The sequence below is a fragment of the Hyperolius riggenbachi genome, chromosome 11 (genome assembly GCF_040937935.1).
Source record: "Hyperolius riggenbachi isolate aHypRig1 chromosome 11, aHypRig1.pri, whole genome shotgun sequence".
NCBI lineage: Eukaryota > Metazoa > Chordata > Amphibia > Anura > Hyperoliidae > Hyperolius > Hyperolius riggenbachi.
This window is the reverse complement of record NC_090656.1, coordinates 3,569,662-3,588,438: the sequence shown is the minus strand read 5'-3', so window position 1 is coordinate 3,588,438 and position 18,777 is coordinate 3,569,662. Positions and strand designations below refer to the sequence as shown.

At 45.6% G+C, this 18,777-nt stretch overlaps 2 protein-coding genes across 9 annotated transcripts in view; both read right to left on the bottom strand.

Annotated features, from left to right (window-relative positions):
- The window catches only part of CNGB1 (cyclic nucleotide gated channel subunit beta 1), a 166,669-nt gene that overhangs the window by 78,540 nt on the left and 69,352 nt on the right, over nt 1–18,777 (bottom strand). For 7 of the 8 annotated variants that reach the window (XM_068261143.1, XM_068261140.1, XM_068261144.1 and 4 more), the window contains 3 exons: nt 12,041–13,759; nt 9,000–9,156; nt 23–55 (listed from right to left, as the gene is read on the bottom strand). In XM_068261143.1, the coding sequence (XP_068117244.1) occupies nt 23–55; nt 9,000–9,156; nt 12,041–13,759 (1,909 nt within the window). The remainder of the gene's footprint in view (nt 1–22; nt 56–8,999; nt 9,157–12,040; nt 13,760–18,777) is intronic. The other variant, XM_068261147.1, reaches the window with a different exon arrangement.
- Nucleotides 1,761–4,709, bottom strand: LOC137537700 (uncharacterized). Its single transcript, XM_068259636.1, has 2 exons — nt 4,042–4,709; nt 1,761–3,687 (listed from the first exon to the last, which is right to left on the bottom strand). Exons 1-2 carry the CDS (start codon nt 4,493–4,495, stop codon nt 1,922–1,924), a joined length of 2,220 nt encoding a protein of 739 aa, XP_068115737.1. The 5' UTR covers nt 4,496–4,709; the 3' UTR covers nt 1,761–1,921.

Below are 18,777 nucleotides of genomic sequence, written 5' to 3'. Positions count from 1 at the left end.
AGAAGTAAAACACAGTACTTACTCATTGTCAGATTCTATGGCATCTTTCTCTGCCCTGGAACAAAAAAAAAACAAAGGCAGAACAGTTTGTTATGGTCAAAGGTAAGTGAGATTCTGGGACTGCATTATTTCGTCATCACAGAAGTGTAATCCATTCGCTGGTAGCCCTACTATCTCCAGGGCAGGGGAAGGTCTGAGTAATGATAAATGCCAGGGAGTTCCCCCTCCTTTATAAGCTCTGTTATCGGGCGGGATGATGTTGTGCCTGGGGGGCTATGTGAGTGGATGGTAACACATAACTTATGTAGGCATACAAAATAGTAATAGGTGGTTTAATTTACAGGTGAATTCGTTATTGCCACTAGCAGAAGTGACTTCACCAGATCAAATGAAGTGAGGGAAGAAATATCCAAACACTTACACTTAAAAAAGATCTGCTTACTCCAAGCAACAAGCAGGGCCGGCGCTACCATAGAGGCAAAGGAGGCAATTGCCCCAGAGCCTGAAGGGGGCCCCCAGTGGCTACAAGAGGAAAAAAAATTCGATTTTAGGGCTCTTACGCAGTAAAACGTTGCGTTTGATGTGGGTCGCATAACGTGCCCCTAATCCAACGCATTGAAAGACTATAACTTGGGCGTTATGTAGCCCTGCGTTTGGTGCACCATTTTCATCGCACTGTGATAGAATGGAAACGGCGCATGCGTTAAAAAAAGAAAGAAAAAGACAACTTTACTTACGGTAACGTCTTTTCCAGTAGTCAGAAGGACAGCACCCCTGGATGAGACCTGTCTCCCTCCCCACCGTGGACAGGAACTGCAAGATACAAGATATTAGTCTTAGGGAGGGACCACTGCCTGCAACACCTTCCTTCCAAAAGAAAGGTCTGTTCCCGCCGATACATTCAGGCGATAGTGTTTTACAAAGGTATTCTGATTCGACCAGGTAGCAGCTCTGCAGATCTGATCTATAGAAGCCCCTGCCCTCTCTGCCCAGGAAGTTGATATTCCTCTTGTGGAATGTGCTCTGATGGGACATTTCAACTGTTTCCCCTGCGTCTGATATGCTGAAGTAATTGTCTGCTTTATCCATCGTGCCAATGTTGCCTTTGAAGCCTTGTTTCCTCTGAATTTTCCGGCAAATAGAGTAAACATAGGCCTCGATTCATCAACACTTAGCAAATTTGTTAACAACAGTTTGGTAAAATACCGAATTTGTTAACTTCATTTCAGGATTCATCAAAGTTATCTACAGCTGTTAGCGAACATTCGTTAACGATTCGGTAACGATTCGCTAAAACGGAAGAAAGTGCAATTCATGAAAAAGAAAGTGGGCGTGGTTTAGCGTTACACTTAGGATTAGTTATCTCCTTCACTGCTCTGTCGTTATTCCTGTCAGATCATTGCTGACAGAGAAGATGGAGCCATTTGAAGTGGTTATGTATCAGCTGAGAGTGATTAAAAGGCGCAGAAGGGCACGAATAAGGTCTAGAACCATATCAATTTGTAAGAGAATAGATTTATTTGCTATAACACGACATCTGCATTTCTCTTGAATCATCTTGTAAGAGAACACAGGCAGTGCCAGGGTTAACTAATTTTGCTAGCTGCACTATAATTTTTTAGAAAAGGCTCCTATCAAATTGTGGGATTGTCCCAACCACTTCCAGAATCCTGGTCCAGGTGTTAAGCCCTTTTCAGAATGTTGCTACGTAGTGCTCAAAGGACTGCCTTTTACCCACAATTCCATGGGAATCTTATGGCCTTGTGTTAAATTACCGCTGTAAAATGGAAATATCGACACGTTACCGAATGGTTACCGAATTGTTATCGAATTCACACCGAATGCCGAAAAACCTTGATGAATACAACTAGAAATCGCTAAACTTCGAATTCGGTAATTTAACAAACTGGAAAAAGTTATCTCAAAGACAATGATGAATCGAGGCCATAGTCTCTGTTTTCCTCCAGTGAGCTGTTCTATTCAGGTAATGTAACAGGCATCTCCTGACATCGAGACAATGCAATTTCTTCTCCTTATCATTGGTAGGATTCTCACAGAAGGAAGGTAAGAAAATTTCCTGATTCCTGTGGAAAGAGGAGACTACCTTTGGTAGAAAAGCCGCATCAGGGCGAAGCGTAATTCTATCTTCCGAGATGATACAGTAAGGTTCTTTAATTGATAATGACTGAAGCTCACTTATTCTTCTAGCTGACGTAATTGCCAATAGGAAGGCTGTCTTTAAAGTGAGGAATTTGTCTGAAATTTCCGTTAAAGGTTCAAAAGGGGACTCACATAACCCCTGTAATACAGTATTTAAGTCCCAAGCAGGAACTCTGCTTCTTATTATAGGTTTTAGTCTTTTTAAGGCTTGAAAAAAACGTATCACTAAATCTTCCTGAGCAAGACGTTTTTCTAGATAAACACTGATGGCGGACACCTGAACCTTAAGTGTACTTATACTTAGGCCTTTCTTATATCCGCATTGCAGGAATTCCAAAACTGATGTAAGCGAATCCCTGTCACAAGATCTTTCTAAACACCACTCACTAAATACCCTCCAGGCTTTTTGATATATTGTACGCGTTACTTTCTTCCTACTCTGTATCAAAGTCTCTGATAGGCCATCTGAGAACCCTTTTGCTTTCAGCATGCCCCATTCAAGTTCCAAGCTGAAAGGTGTAGTCTTGCCAGATCCGGATGCTGGACTGGACCCTGCGATATTAGGTGTGGAAGAAGAGGAAAAACAATTGGATCTGAAACTGCTAATTTTTTCAGATATGTGAACCATGGCCTCTTCGGCCAAAGTGGAGCTATTAGGATTACTCGGGCCTGATCCTGGACAATCTTCTTTATCACTCTTGATAAAAGTGGTATTGGCGGAAAGGCATACATCCTTGCAATCCCCCAATCCACCGTAAAGGCGTCCAACTTCCATGGGAGATCCTTTGGAAACAGAGCACAGAACTGATGACACTTTGCATTTCCCCTTCTTGCAAAAAGGTCTACTTCTGGATATCCCCACTGTAATGCCACCTGGTGGAATATCTCCTGATCCAGAGACCACTCGTTCGGATCCAGTTTTTTTCTGCTTAGGTAATCTGCCACCTGGTTCGATGTACCCTTCAAGTGTATTGCTGTTAGAGATCTGAGATTCTTTTCTGCCCAAAAAAGGATTCTCGCTGTCGTTTCCCATAAGCTTTGACTCCTCGTGCCTCCCTGCCTGTTTAAGAAGGCTACCACACTCCTGTTGTCTGTCTCTATTTTGACATGGCAGTCTGTGATCTGATGGTTGAAATGACACAATGCTTGCCATACTGCTTCCAGTTCTCTGCTGTTTGAAGATTGTGACCTCTCTGCAACACTCCATTTCCCCTGAGCTGGTTGAGAGTTGAAGTGGGCTCCCCAACCCCACAAGCTGGCATCGGTTGTAATTGTAACTTGTTGTGGATAATTCCACAGACGACCTGGGGAAAGGTGTACTGCTTTCTGCCACCACAGAAGAGAGGCCTTTATATTCTGTGGAATGATGAGCTTTTTGTCTAGAGACGCTAGAGACCTGTTCCATGACCTTAGAATCCACGACTGGAGAAATCTTGAGTGGAACTGGCCCCATTGTACTGCCGGGAAGGAGGAAGTCAGAATGCCTAGCACTGCCATAGCTTTCCTTAAAGATATGCTCCTTGATTTCTGAAAAGACAAAACATTATTAAAAATAGTATTGATCTTCCTATCAGGTAAAAACAATCTTTCTTCTCTGGTGGAAATACAGAAACCCAGGAATTCTAGTCGCTGAGAAGGGTTTAGGGAAGATTTATTCCAATTAATTATCCACCCTAGGTCCTGGAGAAGGCATATAGTTTTAGAAAGCTGAGAACTAACAGAGCTGGCGGAAGCACCCCATAATAGGAAGTCGTCTAGGTAACCAACAATATTAACCCCCTCTAACCTAAGAAGGGCTAAAATTTCAGCTGTAACCTTAGTAAATAACCATGGAGCTGAAGATAATCCAAAAGGTAAGGCAATAAATTGAAAGTGTCTTACCTTCCCTTCCATCCACACGGCAAACCTCAGATACTGTTGAGAAGAGAGGTGGATTGGTAGATGTAGGTAAGCATCCTTTAGGTCTATGGTTGCTAAATAATCGTTGCTCTGTAAGAGATGAATCACAGATCGAATGTTGTCCATTCTGAACTTTCTGTATTTTACAATTAGATTCAGAGTCTTTAGATTTAGAATAAATCGATAATCCCCCTGAGGTTTTTTTACCAGAAAGACTGGGGAGTAAAACCCCTGTTCCCTTTGAACTCTTGGAACCTCTCGTATTACTCTTTTTTGAAGGAGTGACCTCACTTCTGCTTGGAGTGCAATTCTTATGGATTGATTTCTTGGGCAAGGAGTTAGGACAAAGTTGTGAGGGGGGGGTTGAGTGAATTCTATTCTGTAACCTTCTAGCACGATATTTAGTAGCCACTGGTTCTGAAGAAGTTGTTGCCATTTTTCGAAAAAATGTGACACTCTCCCCACCGGAATGATGGCGTCATTGTTTGTCTGTCTTTTTGGCACTAGTGGTGCCAAAACGCGGTTTTTGTTGTCTATAAGGGGCCCATCTCTTATTTCTGGAAGACTTGTTTTCCGGCTCATTTTTTGAGGGGGCCCGAAATGGCCGTCTATTCTGAAATGGCCGCTTCCTAGGAAAATTTTTCTTACTGTCTGCTGTACGATCTAGAGTGTCATCCAATCTAGACCCGAACAAAAGCTTTCCTTCACAAGGGATACCACAAAGTTTAGATTTGGACGAGATATCTCCGTTCCAGGTCTTAACCCATACACCTCTTCTAGCAGAGTTAACTAACGCTGTGGTCCTAGCAGTCAGCTTTACGGTATCATCCGACGCATCAACCATATAATTAGATGCATTCATAATTTTTGGGAAGTCCCCGAGCATTTCTTCTCTAGAGGCTCCATTAGCGATTTTAAATTGTAAGTCTGAAAGCCATGTTTTTAAGGATCTACTAACTGCTGTAGATGCTATTGCTGGTTTGAAGGTTAATGAGGAAGATTCCCAGGCTCGCCTCAAAACGTTATCCATCTTTTTATCTATCGGGTCTTTAAGATTCCCGAAATCCTCAAACAATAAGTCAGATCTTCTAGACACCCTAGAAAAAGATGGATCCAGCTTTGGCGGAGGACCCCAGCATTCCTGGTCTTCAGGAGAAAAGGGATAACGCCTGGATAAGGACTTAGGCCAAAAGGCCCGCTTCTCAGGATTATCCCATTCCTTCTTAATCATAGCTTTTAAAGTAGAATGGACCGGAATATAATGTGACTGGGGGTCCGCCAAACCTTCATACATCTGATCCAGGGGAGTTAATGGTTTCTGTTCAGATTTTATGCCCATAATTTCATGCATGGAGGACAAAAGGTCCTTCATTAAGTCAGGGGAAAAGGCAAACTTCTGAGGCCTATCTGTACCCTCTATTCCTTCCCCTTCAGGTATCTCCTCTAATTCAGAAATTTCTCCTTCTGAAAGTTCTGAACCTTCTGCATCACTATCTCTATTACCGCTTGCCCCTGCCGGCTCTGTATGCGGAGTTGGGACTAGAGGAGGTGCAGCATTGATATTGGGCACAATAGGAAGCATACTGCTGGGGCCAGGCATATCCGCAGAGCTAGGAGCTGTGGTTTGAGCCGAAATAGCAGAATCCTTAATTTCCTTAATGGCAGTAGACATTTCTGCCCTCATCCAGCCCATCAGATCCTTAAATATAACCGGGGATTCATCCTTTACTAGCTTATTAGTACAGTCCTGACAAAGCTTCTTTGAAGATGAGGATGACAAACGACTAAAACAAATGGCACATTTCTTCCCAGATTTGCTAGACCCACTGGATCCATGACTAGATTGCCCAGTAGCTGCTTTATCCGTTTTGTCATGTTTTTCATGTTTTTCAGGCTATAAAAAACAAATAGACAAATACTTCCATTAGTATCCCCTCTATATATATATATATATATATATATGTATATGTCCAGCATGATAACATAAGTACTTGCCAGAGAGGGGTCTTGGGCAGGCCTGGCAGACTGCGCAGGAGCTGACCCAGCTGCGTCCTCCATGCTCACAAACAAACAGAGTGAGAAAGGGATCTTTTAGCATATATAACCCTGAGGGTTCTGACATCACCTGAGGGGCGGACCTGCTGCTTTACATAATTAATGATCCTTAGCGCCCAGCTGCGGCACCTGCCGACAACAAACATTGCCCCCAATAAAATACCTGAGTGAATCAGCTGCAGCTGATTCACCATCACCGCCGCAGCCCCTGCCGCGTCTTCTGAGTCACGCTGGACGCACTTGCGTGACTACTTCCGGGTTGACCCGGAACTTCCTCCTTCTTCGCGCGCATGCGCGTATATGTCTGCTGCCTCCGTCGGAGAAGCCTCCCACACGCTGCAGGACTCTGGCTGTTTCACTGCCCAGCTTGTTTCCTAGAGTCCTGCTAGCCGCTGCCCCCGAACGCCTGCCGTGGATAGCACCCTGGAGACCTCTCCCTCCGCATCCCGTCCGGGACAGGAAACTGAACTGAGGCTTTAGGGTAGGTTACTCTTACTTATACTGCTGCCTATCTGTTATGCAAATCTTTTATCTTGCAGTTCCTGTCCACGGTGGGGAGGGAGACAGGTCTCATCCAGGGGTGCTGTCCAATGACGTTCTGGGAAAGAAAACATTACTGAGCATGTGCAAACAGTCTAACGCAGCTAATAACGTGTATAACGCACAGCATGCAACACTTTCATTTAACATGCAGCGTTAGTCACCAACGCAATGTCTGCACTGTGAACAGCCCATTGATTTTTCATTGCTGTAAGTTACTGTGTGTTGTTGTAACATGCGACTTTAACGTCGAACTGTGAAAGGAAAGGAAAAAAAATACACATTTAAAAACCCGCCAAATTTAACAGTTAATAGCAAATCCACCTTAAATGCTACAAACTCTAAATTTGCAGGATATGTTAAGGAGATCATTGGGAATAAGAGGAAAAAATATTTTTCAAAAACACCTTAGAGTTTTTGAGAAAATCGATTTTAAAATTTCGAAGGAAAAAAGTATACTTTTAAATGCGGTAAATGTCACTTTTAGTAGCAAACCTAACGGTAGTGTAATTTTACATGCATCAAACGAAAGCGCAATAAATTTCCTGACGGGGTTTCCAGGGGGTCCATACGCAGCCACAGCGCTTTGGCCAGGGATCGCTATACAGCTGCAATATGGCTGTATGAAGATCCCTGGCATTTTTTCCTATTTTCCCAATTTTTTTTTTTATGTTTAGAGTGTGTGAATTTTTTTTTTCAATTACAGTATGTGGGGTCCCCCCTCCTGAAACTTTTTAACCCCTTGTCCCCCATGCAGGCTGGGATAGCCAGAAAGTGGAGCTCTGACCGATTGGGGCTTCACATCCCAACTATACCAGCTGCAAAAAAGGTCCCTTAATGCCGATTTTTGTTCCGGGGTATCTGTTGGGGGGCCCCCAGGTTTATTTTGCCCTGAGGCCCCATTGTTGCTAAAACCGGCCCTGGCAACAAGAGCCTGAACCGCTGACTTTGATCACCATGCAGAAGTTCATTGTTCAAGTGTGGGGGAAAAGTTGAAAGTTACTTACTCTGGCGTTCTTCCGACCCCTCTAGCCCTTTAGAGTCCCTTGCTGTTCTCACAGATGGCTGCATTGTGCCACCGTCACCGAATGCGCTGTCCCGGCTGCGCTCGGGTTCTCGATCACACTCCCGAGGCAGGCAGCATTCTGCGCATGCGCAGTTTGTAAGGCCTCGTTCACATCAGGGCCGTTTCTGCACGCTTTTCACAACGCATTGCCCTGTGTGTTTAGCAAGGAATTGATTTTCCCATGTAATTAATATGCCTGGTTCACGTCTTTGCACTGAAAAGTGCACCGCAATGCACTGAAACGCACACTAAAGCGCACACAAACGCATGTGTTTTTATCACGTGCTTTTACACGTTTCTCAACGCACCCAATGTGAATGTAAGACTTGCAAGTGCGCATGCGCAAAATGCTCCCGGCACTGGAAGCGCAGTAACACACATCTGACAGTTAGGGGCGCAGTGGCAAAACTGTGCGGACCAGAAGGACAGGAAGAGATCTAATGGCTGGGAAAAGCCCCAGGTAAGTAAATCCTCATATTTCCCCCCCCCCCCCCGCCTTCCTTGGCTGCAGCGTATAATGTAACTAAATTGTCTGGGTAAACATAATAAAAGAGTATTGTATGTTGATGATAAATGGTGTTGAAGACATGTACCCTGATTCGGGATGGCTGTATAATATGTACATCTGTCTATCGTGGCATTTATTCCTGAATTCCTTAAGGAGGAACTCCAGCCTAAACAAACATACTGTCATTAAGTTACATTAGTTATGTTCATTAAAATAGATAGGTAATATAATCTCTTACCCACCTTGTTTTAAAAGAACAGGAAAATGTTTGCTTTCATGAGGGCAGCCATCTTTTTGGTTGAAAGGAGGTGACAGGGAGCATGAGATACAGTTCCAACTGCCCTGTGTCCTTATCACCCCTCCCAGTTGCTAGGCAATGAGTACAACAATATCAGAAATCCCATCATGCTTTGCACAGTATCCGGGGAAAAATGCCTGGGCAGTTTTCTTTGATGGGGCGGAGCTTAGCTTCTGTGCAGCCAAAAATGAGACTTGGATAAGAAAAACAACATTCTGATGCTGTAAAACTGTTAAAGAAACACCAGGCCTTTTCAGTGCTGCTTAGTAGATTTTTAGTCTGGAGGTTCACTTTAACTTAATTTGAACTAAGGAAGTCAGTTTGTTAGTGACAAACCATTTAACGAGGTGTCCATTTTAAACAACCTTTATATTGGTTCTGTTGTCACTATCTACTGCTGTATTCTAGCCTATTACACATATTACACAGCTGAGCTATGCCATTGAGTCACTGTTAGAGCTGGTGTCACTCACCCTCTTTGTTCCTCCTGCTCCTCTGTCTTTGGCATGCACATTGGGATGACAGGAGACATGCCATCTTCATCCGCAGTCACGCCTAGTGTAGCCTCCACCCCCAAGTGAGCCTCCATCTCCTCGGTCACCAGGCTGCGATCCATCATCTCCTCCAGTGCTGGGGGGAGAAGGTCAGTCAGTACTCCTGATAAAACACGTCACAAGTTTCCCTAGCTCATACCAAAACTGGACTTCAAAAATTCAACTGGAACTGACAAGTCCTTAAAAAACAGAAAACGGGGACAGACCAAGAGCCAGCACTGTGTGGTATGACAAAGAGGGGAGGAAGAACTGTCACTTCCTCCCCAATCAGAACTGCTGTCAGAATGGGGGCCACAGGGGGGCGCTGGAGGGGGGAGGATGGTGCACCAGTAATAAAACAATTTTAAAGTATTTTAAGACCAGGTCGGGGTACTTTCAACTGCCCAACATGTAAACTGCAGAGGCGTATGTACCGTAGGTAAAATAGCACCCATGGCAAACAATAAAATTGCACCCCATCAGAACCCCCCGAATAACAGCATCCTAACTTCCTAACTACCTCATAGGCAAAGCAAGCCCTTCACACAATCCGAGCCCCCACCCCTGCAAATTAGGGCACTCCTCCTCCCACAGAGCCCTCGTTCATCACACAAAGGCATTATCAGGGTTCCCCAAATGTCAGAGTATAATTGTTACTATGCCCCAGATACGTAAATTACATAGCTATGGTGTCCCCAGTATATGTATCCCTCCATAAGCCAAAGGTGTCCCCATTACTTACTCAACACTCACACTTTCGTAGACCTTCAGATCAATGAGGCAGCAGATGCTGAGTCTGACCTGGAGATCAGCGCAGGACCCGAAGGCAGATTAGTGCAGGAAGTGACAGGAGACGTGGATATGAAGTCTGTGGTTACTGTGTAGCCCCCTCCGGGTCACACACTGATCTGAACGTCTGAAAAGGGAGAAAGGGAGGGCGCAGGCCTGGCTGAGATAGCGGCGCCGGCGCTGGTGCCATGGCACCTGCAGCAACATTAGATTCCTTGCAGGCTGCTTTGGGGACAGGCATGGCATGGCCCCCATGGCAAGAGCCATTCCTTCACCCCTGTAGATACTCCCTTATTCTGCCATTGTCCTGATTCATAGTTATATGTTACATAGTTATTTGGGCTGAAATAAGACATACGTCCATCGAGTTCAACCAGAGAACAAAGTGCAACACCAGCCTGCTCCCTCACATATCCCTGTTGATCCAGAGGAAGGCGAAAAAAACCCTTACAAGGCATGGTCCAATTAGCCTCAAAAGGGAATAAATTCCTTCCCGACTCCAGATGGCAGTCAGATAAAATCCCTGGATCAACGCCACTGGGCATAACCTAGTAATTATAGCCATGGATGTCTTTCAATGCAAGGAAAGCATCTAAGCCACCTTTAAATGCAGGTATAGAGTTTGCCATAACGACTTCCTGTGGCAATGCATTCCACATCTTAATCACTCTTACAGTAAAGAACCCTTTCCTAAATAAATGGCTAAAACGTTTTTCCTCCATGCGCAGATCATGTCCTCTAGACCTTTGAGAAGGCCTAGGGACAAAAAGCTCATCCGCCAAGCTATTATATTGCCCTCTGATGTATTTATACATGTTAATTAGATCCCCTCTAAGGCGTCTTTTCTCTAGACTAAATAAACCCAGTTTATCTAACCTTTCTTGGTAAGTGAGACCTTCCATCCCACGTATCAATTTTGTTGCTCATCTCTGCACCTGCTGTAAAACGGCGATATCTTTGCTGTAATGTGATGCCCAGAACTGAATTCCATATTCCAGATGTGGCCTTACTAGAGAGTTAAACAGGAGCAATATTAAGCTAGCATCTCGAGAGATTTTGTTTCCCTTTTAGGCCTCTTTCACAGTAGGACGTTGCGTTTTATGCAACGTTAAAGTCGCAACGCAAATTACAACGCAATGCCCTCAAAAAGTCGCACAGCAATACTTAGTCTGTGCGACATTCACAGTGCACACTAACGTGTAGCGTTATTAGAAAGTGCTGCATTCTGTGCGTTATACACATTATTAGCTGCGTTGGGCTGTTTGCACATGCTCAGTAATGACTTGGAAGCATACTTGGAAGCATATGCAACGGTAACGGGGCATTAAGTTGCGTTGCAACTTTTTTGAGGCGTTGCATTGTAATTTGCGTTGCAACTTTAACGTTGCATCAAAACACAACGTCCTACTGTGAAAGAGGCCTTAATGCATCCCAAAATTTTATTAGCTTTAGCTGCAGCAGCTTGGCATTGAATACGATGATTTAACTTGTTGATTCCACAGGGTTAAGCAGTGGAGCATAGGACCAGGGAGCACACAAGGCAGGAGTACAGAACTGGATGGGGGGAGCACAGGACTGGGCGGTTGGGGGAGGGGCATGGTGACAGTGGGCCCTAGGCAGTAAAATGTACAAATTTGGCTCTGCCTATACCCACAAACATGAGTACATTTTAACATACTGTACGTCCTTAGGAACAAGGAACAATTCCTATTTGTGAACTAAGTTCCTGTGAACCTCTCTTTGCTCCTCAGTTGTGCCTATTTTGGGCCTTACGAATAGGTCAGTACAAAATACATGTATTTTTTAACTACTGAGTGCCATTACCTTGCATGTAACCCCGAAATGACTGAATTGCTTATGCTGAATTGCTGTGTGTGTGCCTAGTATTTTTTTAGACCACTGCAGTAACGATGGAGATATCAGAAATTGCATTTAGCTTATGTATTTTTCGTGGCTCTCATTATAGGAGCTGCTGCAGAGGTCTGTACTTTGCCTATATATTTTGCACTAAAATCCCTTTTCTACAAGCTGCACGGCATGATTTTAGCAGCCCATTGTGCAGAAATCCAGAAAACTTGTACAGGTTTCACAAACTTTTTCTCCCGGTTGTATCTGAATGATACCAGAAGATAGTTCAGGAATTATATTATCAATCTGAAGGAGGGGAAGAACTGAGATCACATTTGATATACCTTCTGAGGGCTCCGTGTCTTTGGTGGGGTCTTGTGGAGCCATCTCCAGCATGGTCTCTGGCTGGTCCTCAGGTAAAGCTGATTTGTCTGTCAAATTGTTTTCCCTGGTCTCTTCTACATGAGAAATATCTGCTAATAAGAAGTTCTGGTCATCTTTCTGCCCATCTATAAGAGTGTCATCTTCTGGTGGAGATGGTATGTATACAGGTGGTGTATCCTGCCCTGGGTAATAGCTTCTCTCACAAAGGCTGTAATCAATAATCACCCCCTCACAGTAGTCAGGGTTTTCTTCAATGTTTTGAGGATATGGGCTTTGTAGGTCGTCACGTAGGTACTCATCAAGCAAATCCATCTCCTCTTGGTGGACCTCTTTGTCCGTCGGTGGTGTTGTTTGGGTTTCTCTTTCCTCAGTCGGCACTGGCACATCCTCGTCAAAAGACATTTGGTGTTCATCGTCAGTCTGACACATGGTGTCCTCGGTTTGAGTCTGCTGCTCTTCTGTTTGAATCATTCTATCCTCAAGGTGGTGCTCCATTTCTGAGTTATATACACTATGCGTTCCGTAATCTTCCTCTGTATCAGTCTGTATTTCCTGTGACATTTGGGGGATCTTCAGATGAGACTCCTTGTCCTTCATCAGATCATCACAGAGCTCCTCAATGTTGGGTATAAGCTGCTTCGTGTCATTTCTGGATGACATCTTGGCTGCATCTGGATCATGGATGGCCTGGAAGGCGTCCTTCAGCTCCCACACGTGCTCTTCCTCTGTGTAGTGGATCACAGTAATGGCTGACTGCGCAGGACTTTCAATATCATCTTCTAGGTCTTCTATCACCTCCTCATCTGTGCCCTGTTGGCCACATTGAGGTGGCACTTTCAGGTAACTCTCATGGTCATCTGGTTTGGCCAATGTTTTATTTGTTTCTGCTGCATTGACCACCTTGTCTTCCTTATGTCCAGGTTCTGCTGCTTCTACCTCAGAATTCATATCACCTGAAATCTGGATTTGTGATAAATCCTTAGGCTGAGATGGCTGGCTTGTGTCCAGACTTTCCATTAATAGCCTCTCGTTCTCGATCTGGTGCATTGGAGAATCTTCTTTACATGTTCTTATCTCAGCTTCCTGTAGACGTTGGCTTCCTAACTGTTGTTCACTGTGTCTGCTTTCTTGGTTACTTTCTTCAACTGGATGTTGGTCTTCGTCCTTTTGATGCGCTGCTTCTGGTTCATTTTGGAAATTTATGTTCTCCAAATGTTGTTTTAGATCCTGATGTGCCGCTATGTTTCCATCTTCAGGTCTTTCACATGCATTTTCCAACTCTCTACCTTCTTTGGGGTATCTGCTTTCATCGGTGTGTGAGGAGGATTTATCACAGAGCATACTCTGGACCTCTTCTAGACGTGTTTCACATTTCGCTTCCCTCTGGAGGTTGTCTCCATAATCTTCTGTTGTGGTTTGGTTGTTGGACAGACCAGATAGACACTGACCGGCTTCCATGCAGCCAGCTGGTAACTCTTCGCACGTGTGGTTGTGTTGGTCATCATCAGTTGTTGATGGCTCCTCCTTGAGGCTCTGTGATGTATTTGCCTCTGGCTTACCGATGACCTGGGTCTCTTCTGCTGCTAAGAGTGTGGATTGACTTGCTGCGGAGCCTTTCAAACCCTCCGATTGGGTGGTGCCTCTGCTCAGCTCTTCAGGAATGCCCACGGAGTGTCTCCCTAGAAGGGAGGAGCAGGGCATGAGGTTACCATCTTATTCATCATCCTGTCAGTACAGACATACATTCAGTCCACATTCCTTCAGGCTGAAAAGTTATAACCCAAGTCCGGGGCAGAATTACTGGAAGTCCACACTGGGGGCCTTTACTAAGTTTATGATTGTAAACTTGTAGGTGCGGAGTAACAACACTGCTCTGACTGCACCATGCTAGCCTGGTAATGTCTCCCTGTCTACCATTCTAACCAGCTGTTCCTGATCGAAGCAGGCAATGCGGCTAGCACTGTAAGTTTGGGTACCGACATAGGCGCCTATTGAAATATTGGCATTGAGGCACCCATGGCACCTGCTATTTATTTGGCGCCCAAATTATGCCTCAGTGGCGATATATGAATAAGCACCTATGGTGGCACCTGAGAAATCACATTTTTTTTCTTGCGGGGGGTTAAAGTGAGGTATGGGGGGCAGTTAGAGTTAGGCTTCAGGTAGGAAGTTTGTGTGGGGGGAGGTTAGGCACCAGGTAGCTTGTGCAGGAGGTGGGGGAGTAAGGGTTAGGCATTAGCTTGTGCGGGGGCGGACTTAGTAAGGGTTAGGCGTCAGGTAGGAAGTTTGTTGGGGGGGAAGGGTTAGGCATCAGAAAGCTTGTTGGGGGGGGTTTAGGCGTCAGGTGGGAAGCTTGTGCAGGAGGGGGGGGGGCGGTTCGGGTTAGGCATCAGGTGGGAAGTTTGTGCAGGAAGGGAGGTAAAGGTTAGGCATCAGGCAGGAAGCTTGTGCTGGGGCAGATTTAGGGTTAGGCGTCAGGTAGGAAGCTTGTGCTGGGGCGGGTTTAGGGCTAGTGTCAGGTAGGAAGCTTGTGCGGGGGCGGGTTTAGGGCTAGTGTCAGGTAGGAAGCTTGTGCGGGGCGGGTTTAGAGCTAGTGTCAGGTAGGAAGCTTGTGCGGGGGCGGGTTTAGGGCTAGTGTCAGGTAGGAAGCTTGTGCGGGGGCGGGTTTAGGGTTAGCGTCAGGTGGGAAGTTTGTGGGGGGGGGGAGGGGTGAATAAGTGTTAGGCTTCAGGTAGGAAGCTTGCTTGGGGGGGGGGGAGGTTAGGTGTCAGGTGGAAAGTTTGTGCAGGGGGGGGGGTGTCGGTTAGGTGTCAGGTAGGAAGCTTGTGTGGGGGCGGGTTTAGGGTTAGCGTCAGGTAGGAAGCTTGTGTGTGGGGGAGGGGTGAATAAGTGTTAGGCTTCAGGTAGGAAGCTTGTTTGGGGGGGGAAGGTTAGGTGTCAGGTGGAAAGTTTGTGCGGGGGCGGGCTTGGGGTTAGGCATCAGGTAGGAAGTTTGAGTGGGGGAGGGTTAGGCGTTGGGGGAGGGTTCTGTGGGAGGGTAGGGTTAGGTTTAGGCATAGTAAAATATCTGTATTTATTACGTATATTTTACAATTTAATAGTAAAAACTGATATTTTACAGTCGGGATTACCGGATGCCTCGATATATGTGATCCTGATTACCAGGTACATTTCTAAATATTAAAGATTTATCCCAGGAAACATGTCTCTAGAAATGATCCTTCCTTTCCACACTGACTTAACTAATAATAAATGCTATTTCTAGGGGCCATGGATTGAACAGTTGCCTGGTTCTATTAGGCTTAGAAATATGAATTTACTTTAGAAAAAAAAATCATATTTAATTGTACACAACACCCCAATAACCTCGACCTCTAAGGCCCGCTGCTTGGGGGTTATACTTGACTCAGAGCTCTCCTTTAAACCCCACATTGCCTCATTAACCACCACCTGCTATTTCCAGCTCAAAAATATATTCCGTGTCCGTCCCTTCCTCACACAAGAGGCCACAAAAATGCTTGTACATGCCTTAATCATCTCCTGCCTGGACTACTGCAACACCCTGCTCTGTGGTCTACCAAAGAACAGGCTTGCACCTCTGCAATCCTTTCTGAACTCGGCTGCCTGCCTCATTTACCTCTCCACACGCTCTTCCGATGCAGCCCCACTGTGCCAGTCTCTCCACTGGTTACCCAGAGGATCCAGTTCAAACTCCTGACTCTAATGCTGGGAATACAAGGGTCGACCCGGCGGCTCGATTAGCCGCCGGATCGACCCCCGCCGCGTCCCCACGCATCCCCGCGGGCGCTCCTTATCTTCCGCTCGATTCCCCGCCCACTGGGATCGAGCAGGGAATCTATCCGGTGGGTCATCGGACCTGTCGGAAATGATCAATCGAGCCATCAGCGGCTCGATTGATAAGGAGAAATCGCGCCGTGTATGCCCAGCATTACAACGAGTTGTCCCCTCCGTACATCTCTTCACTAATCTCTAGATATTGTCCCTCCCGCAACCTTCTCTCCTCCCAAGAAATTCTCCTGGCCTCTAAGCTGATCACCTCCTCTCATGCAGGACTTTACACGAGGATCACCCCTTATCTGGAACTCTCTTCCACAGCCTGTACGTCATGCTCCAAACCTGGACATCTTCAAACGCACTCTTAAAACACACCTGTTCAGACAAGCTTATAACATTCTATAGCCCTTATTTACTTATCTGTTCACAATGAATATAGAGGCAAAGGGTCACTGCCTCATCCATCCTCCCCCTCCCCCCTTACCTAGTGTGTCCCCCACTACCCATTAGATTGTAATCTCGCAAGGGCAGGGTCCTCCTCCTAATGTTTACTGTTTTTGTTGCAATACTTGTGCTGCTAGAGACTCTGCTGTACATTATTTGGTAGTACCTGTGTTCCCTGTGTTGTCTTATTGTGCTTTGTAAAGCACCTCAGAATATGCTGGCTATATAAACAAATAATAATGATAATATTGCACATTTTGTTGCAAGACAATCCTTTCTGCTACTGAATATGAGAAATGATCTTTCTGGTTTCATCCACACTCAGCAACAGCTTTTTAAAGGAAATCTGTAAGGTTCGCTAATACAAAAAGTTAGATACTCACCTCTGGACCTCCTCATCAGGGCTTTCCTGTAACTGGGTCACCTGACGTTGCCTGCGCAGTAGCATGGACCTGCTTGGGCTTCAGAGGAAGAAGCTGATCCTGATCGAGTCCGTGCCACTGCGCAGGCGCGAGCCATCGACAAGGGATTGTGGACTAGAGATGCGAAGTTCGGATCTTTTCAATAATCCGGATGATTCGAATCAGATCATTGAAAAGATCTGGATCTTTGATCCGAATCTCGGATCATTTTACAAGGGAAGCATTCGGGGGTGAAACGACTAGCAGGACAGGAGAAGGGGAGGGGGGTGGACACACAGAGAAGGGGAGAAGATGGACAGAGGGCAGGGAGTGGACAGAGAAGGGAGGAGGGACGAGCAGAGAGCAGAAATGTTTGTTTGCACACAATACCCACATGCTGCAATCATTATCTTTACATATATTTCACCTATATGTTCATCTGTATACTCCCAACTCCCATTCCCCAAAGCATTCCCAGAAGTGGAGTGCAGCTGTTTAGAACAGTGCAGGAGGATCATATTGCACAGCAATCACAGTGCCTGCCCTGTCCTAGCCCAGCATGCTGCCTGCAAAGTTACTGAGCTGTGCTGAGCTGAGCCAAAAGTTTCCAATGTGTTCACTGTGCACAACTACGGAACAGGCAGCCTGTAATCAGCAGCACGTTATAGCCAGTATGTGTGCTCTACACATATCTGGCAGTGGCACCGATGTCCCCTCTCTCTCATCTACCTGTCTCCCTGCAAGGCTGCCTCCCCTTCAACAGAGCGATCCATCTCAGCTCTGCTTCCAGGACCCCGCTGCCCGCTGAGAGGGGGGGCGTGCCGCTCCTGGCCCCACCCCCTTTGCGATCCGAATCACTCATTTTGATGATTCGACTCACAGAAGAGATTCGGATCAAAGATCCGAATCGTTCATGATCCAGACAACACTATTGTGGACGATCTTGCGAGGGACGCCGTGCTGGAACAGCCCAGTGGAGGAGGATGAGGAAGACTGTATTGTCCAGAGCCACATGGGTGCCAGAAGGCGTGGATTACGCAGAAACTGGTAGTGATGTTGGGCACTAGCGCACTGAGGACACGCCCCCGACTCTCTCGCCGTCTTTCGAGCGAACACCGGAGGATTCCAGCAGTGGTCCCAATGTCCTGGCCAGACCAAGGGATAGAATGATGACGTGGGCGGCCCCTTATATGTGCATTAATATATGCATGTTTTATTAAAGAAAGCCGAATGCATGATTGGAGCACTTCTCTTGTTTCCCTGTTTCTACATTAAAGGGGAACTCTGGGCAAAATGGCAAAAAAAAGGGCATTTGGTGCGCATATATTTGAAATGTAATTCAATATTTTGTGGGACCTTCATTTATCCCGCATGGTCAATGCTTGAATTACCCTTCAGAAATTGCTAAAAAAATGAATATGGCCACTCTTCCTGTACTGGAATGACAACGGGTGTTAGTTACTGTGCTTTTACCCATTCCATTGTCTTCCATTGGTCAGCAAAACTACAAATTGATGTCATTGTTCAGTATTGTAAGCAGCTAAACTGATGACTAGGAATCCTGGGAACTGTAGTTCAGAGTCAGGCACTGACACCGGGAGGAGTCATCCAATCATTTTCAATGCCAAGCAGCTGCAGCAAATAATATTTTGGGATGCATTAAAGGGAACCAGAGACGCCAGGAAAAAGAAGCTATGCATAACCGGGGCTTCCTCCAGCCCCATACGCACGGATCGCTCCCACGCCGCCATCCTCTGCTTCCTGTATCAGCCAGTTCCGGGTCCCGTAGTTTCGGCCAGCCAAATGTCCGCATCACCGGGGCTCCCAGCATGCGTACGTTAAAAAGGGGCGCTGGGAAAAAAGGGCGCCGGGTTTTTAACGATAAGCATGGATAACGTTTAAAAAAATATTGTACTTGTTTTTCGTTTAAAATTAATGGTTTTTAAAGTTATAAATCATTAAATAATGTGCATTAAATCGGCAATTGTAAAAACGTTAATCTTTCGTTTAAATAGTGAACCGTATAATAACGTTTAAAAAAAAAAATTACTAAGTAA

Excerpts from the sequence above, each read along its gene's own strand:
- LOC137537700 (XM_068259636.1), bottom strand. The coding sequence starts at position 4,495 with ATGGCAACAACTTCTTCAGAACCAGTGGCTACTAAATATCGTGCTAGA. Across the intron at positions 3,688-4,041 it reads CCGTGTGGATGGAAGGGAAG|AAATCAAGGAGCATATCTTT; the intron begins GTAAGACACTTT and ends TTGTCTTTTCAG.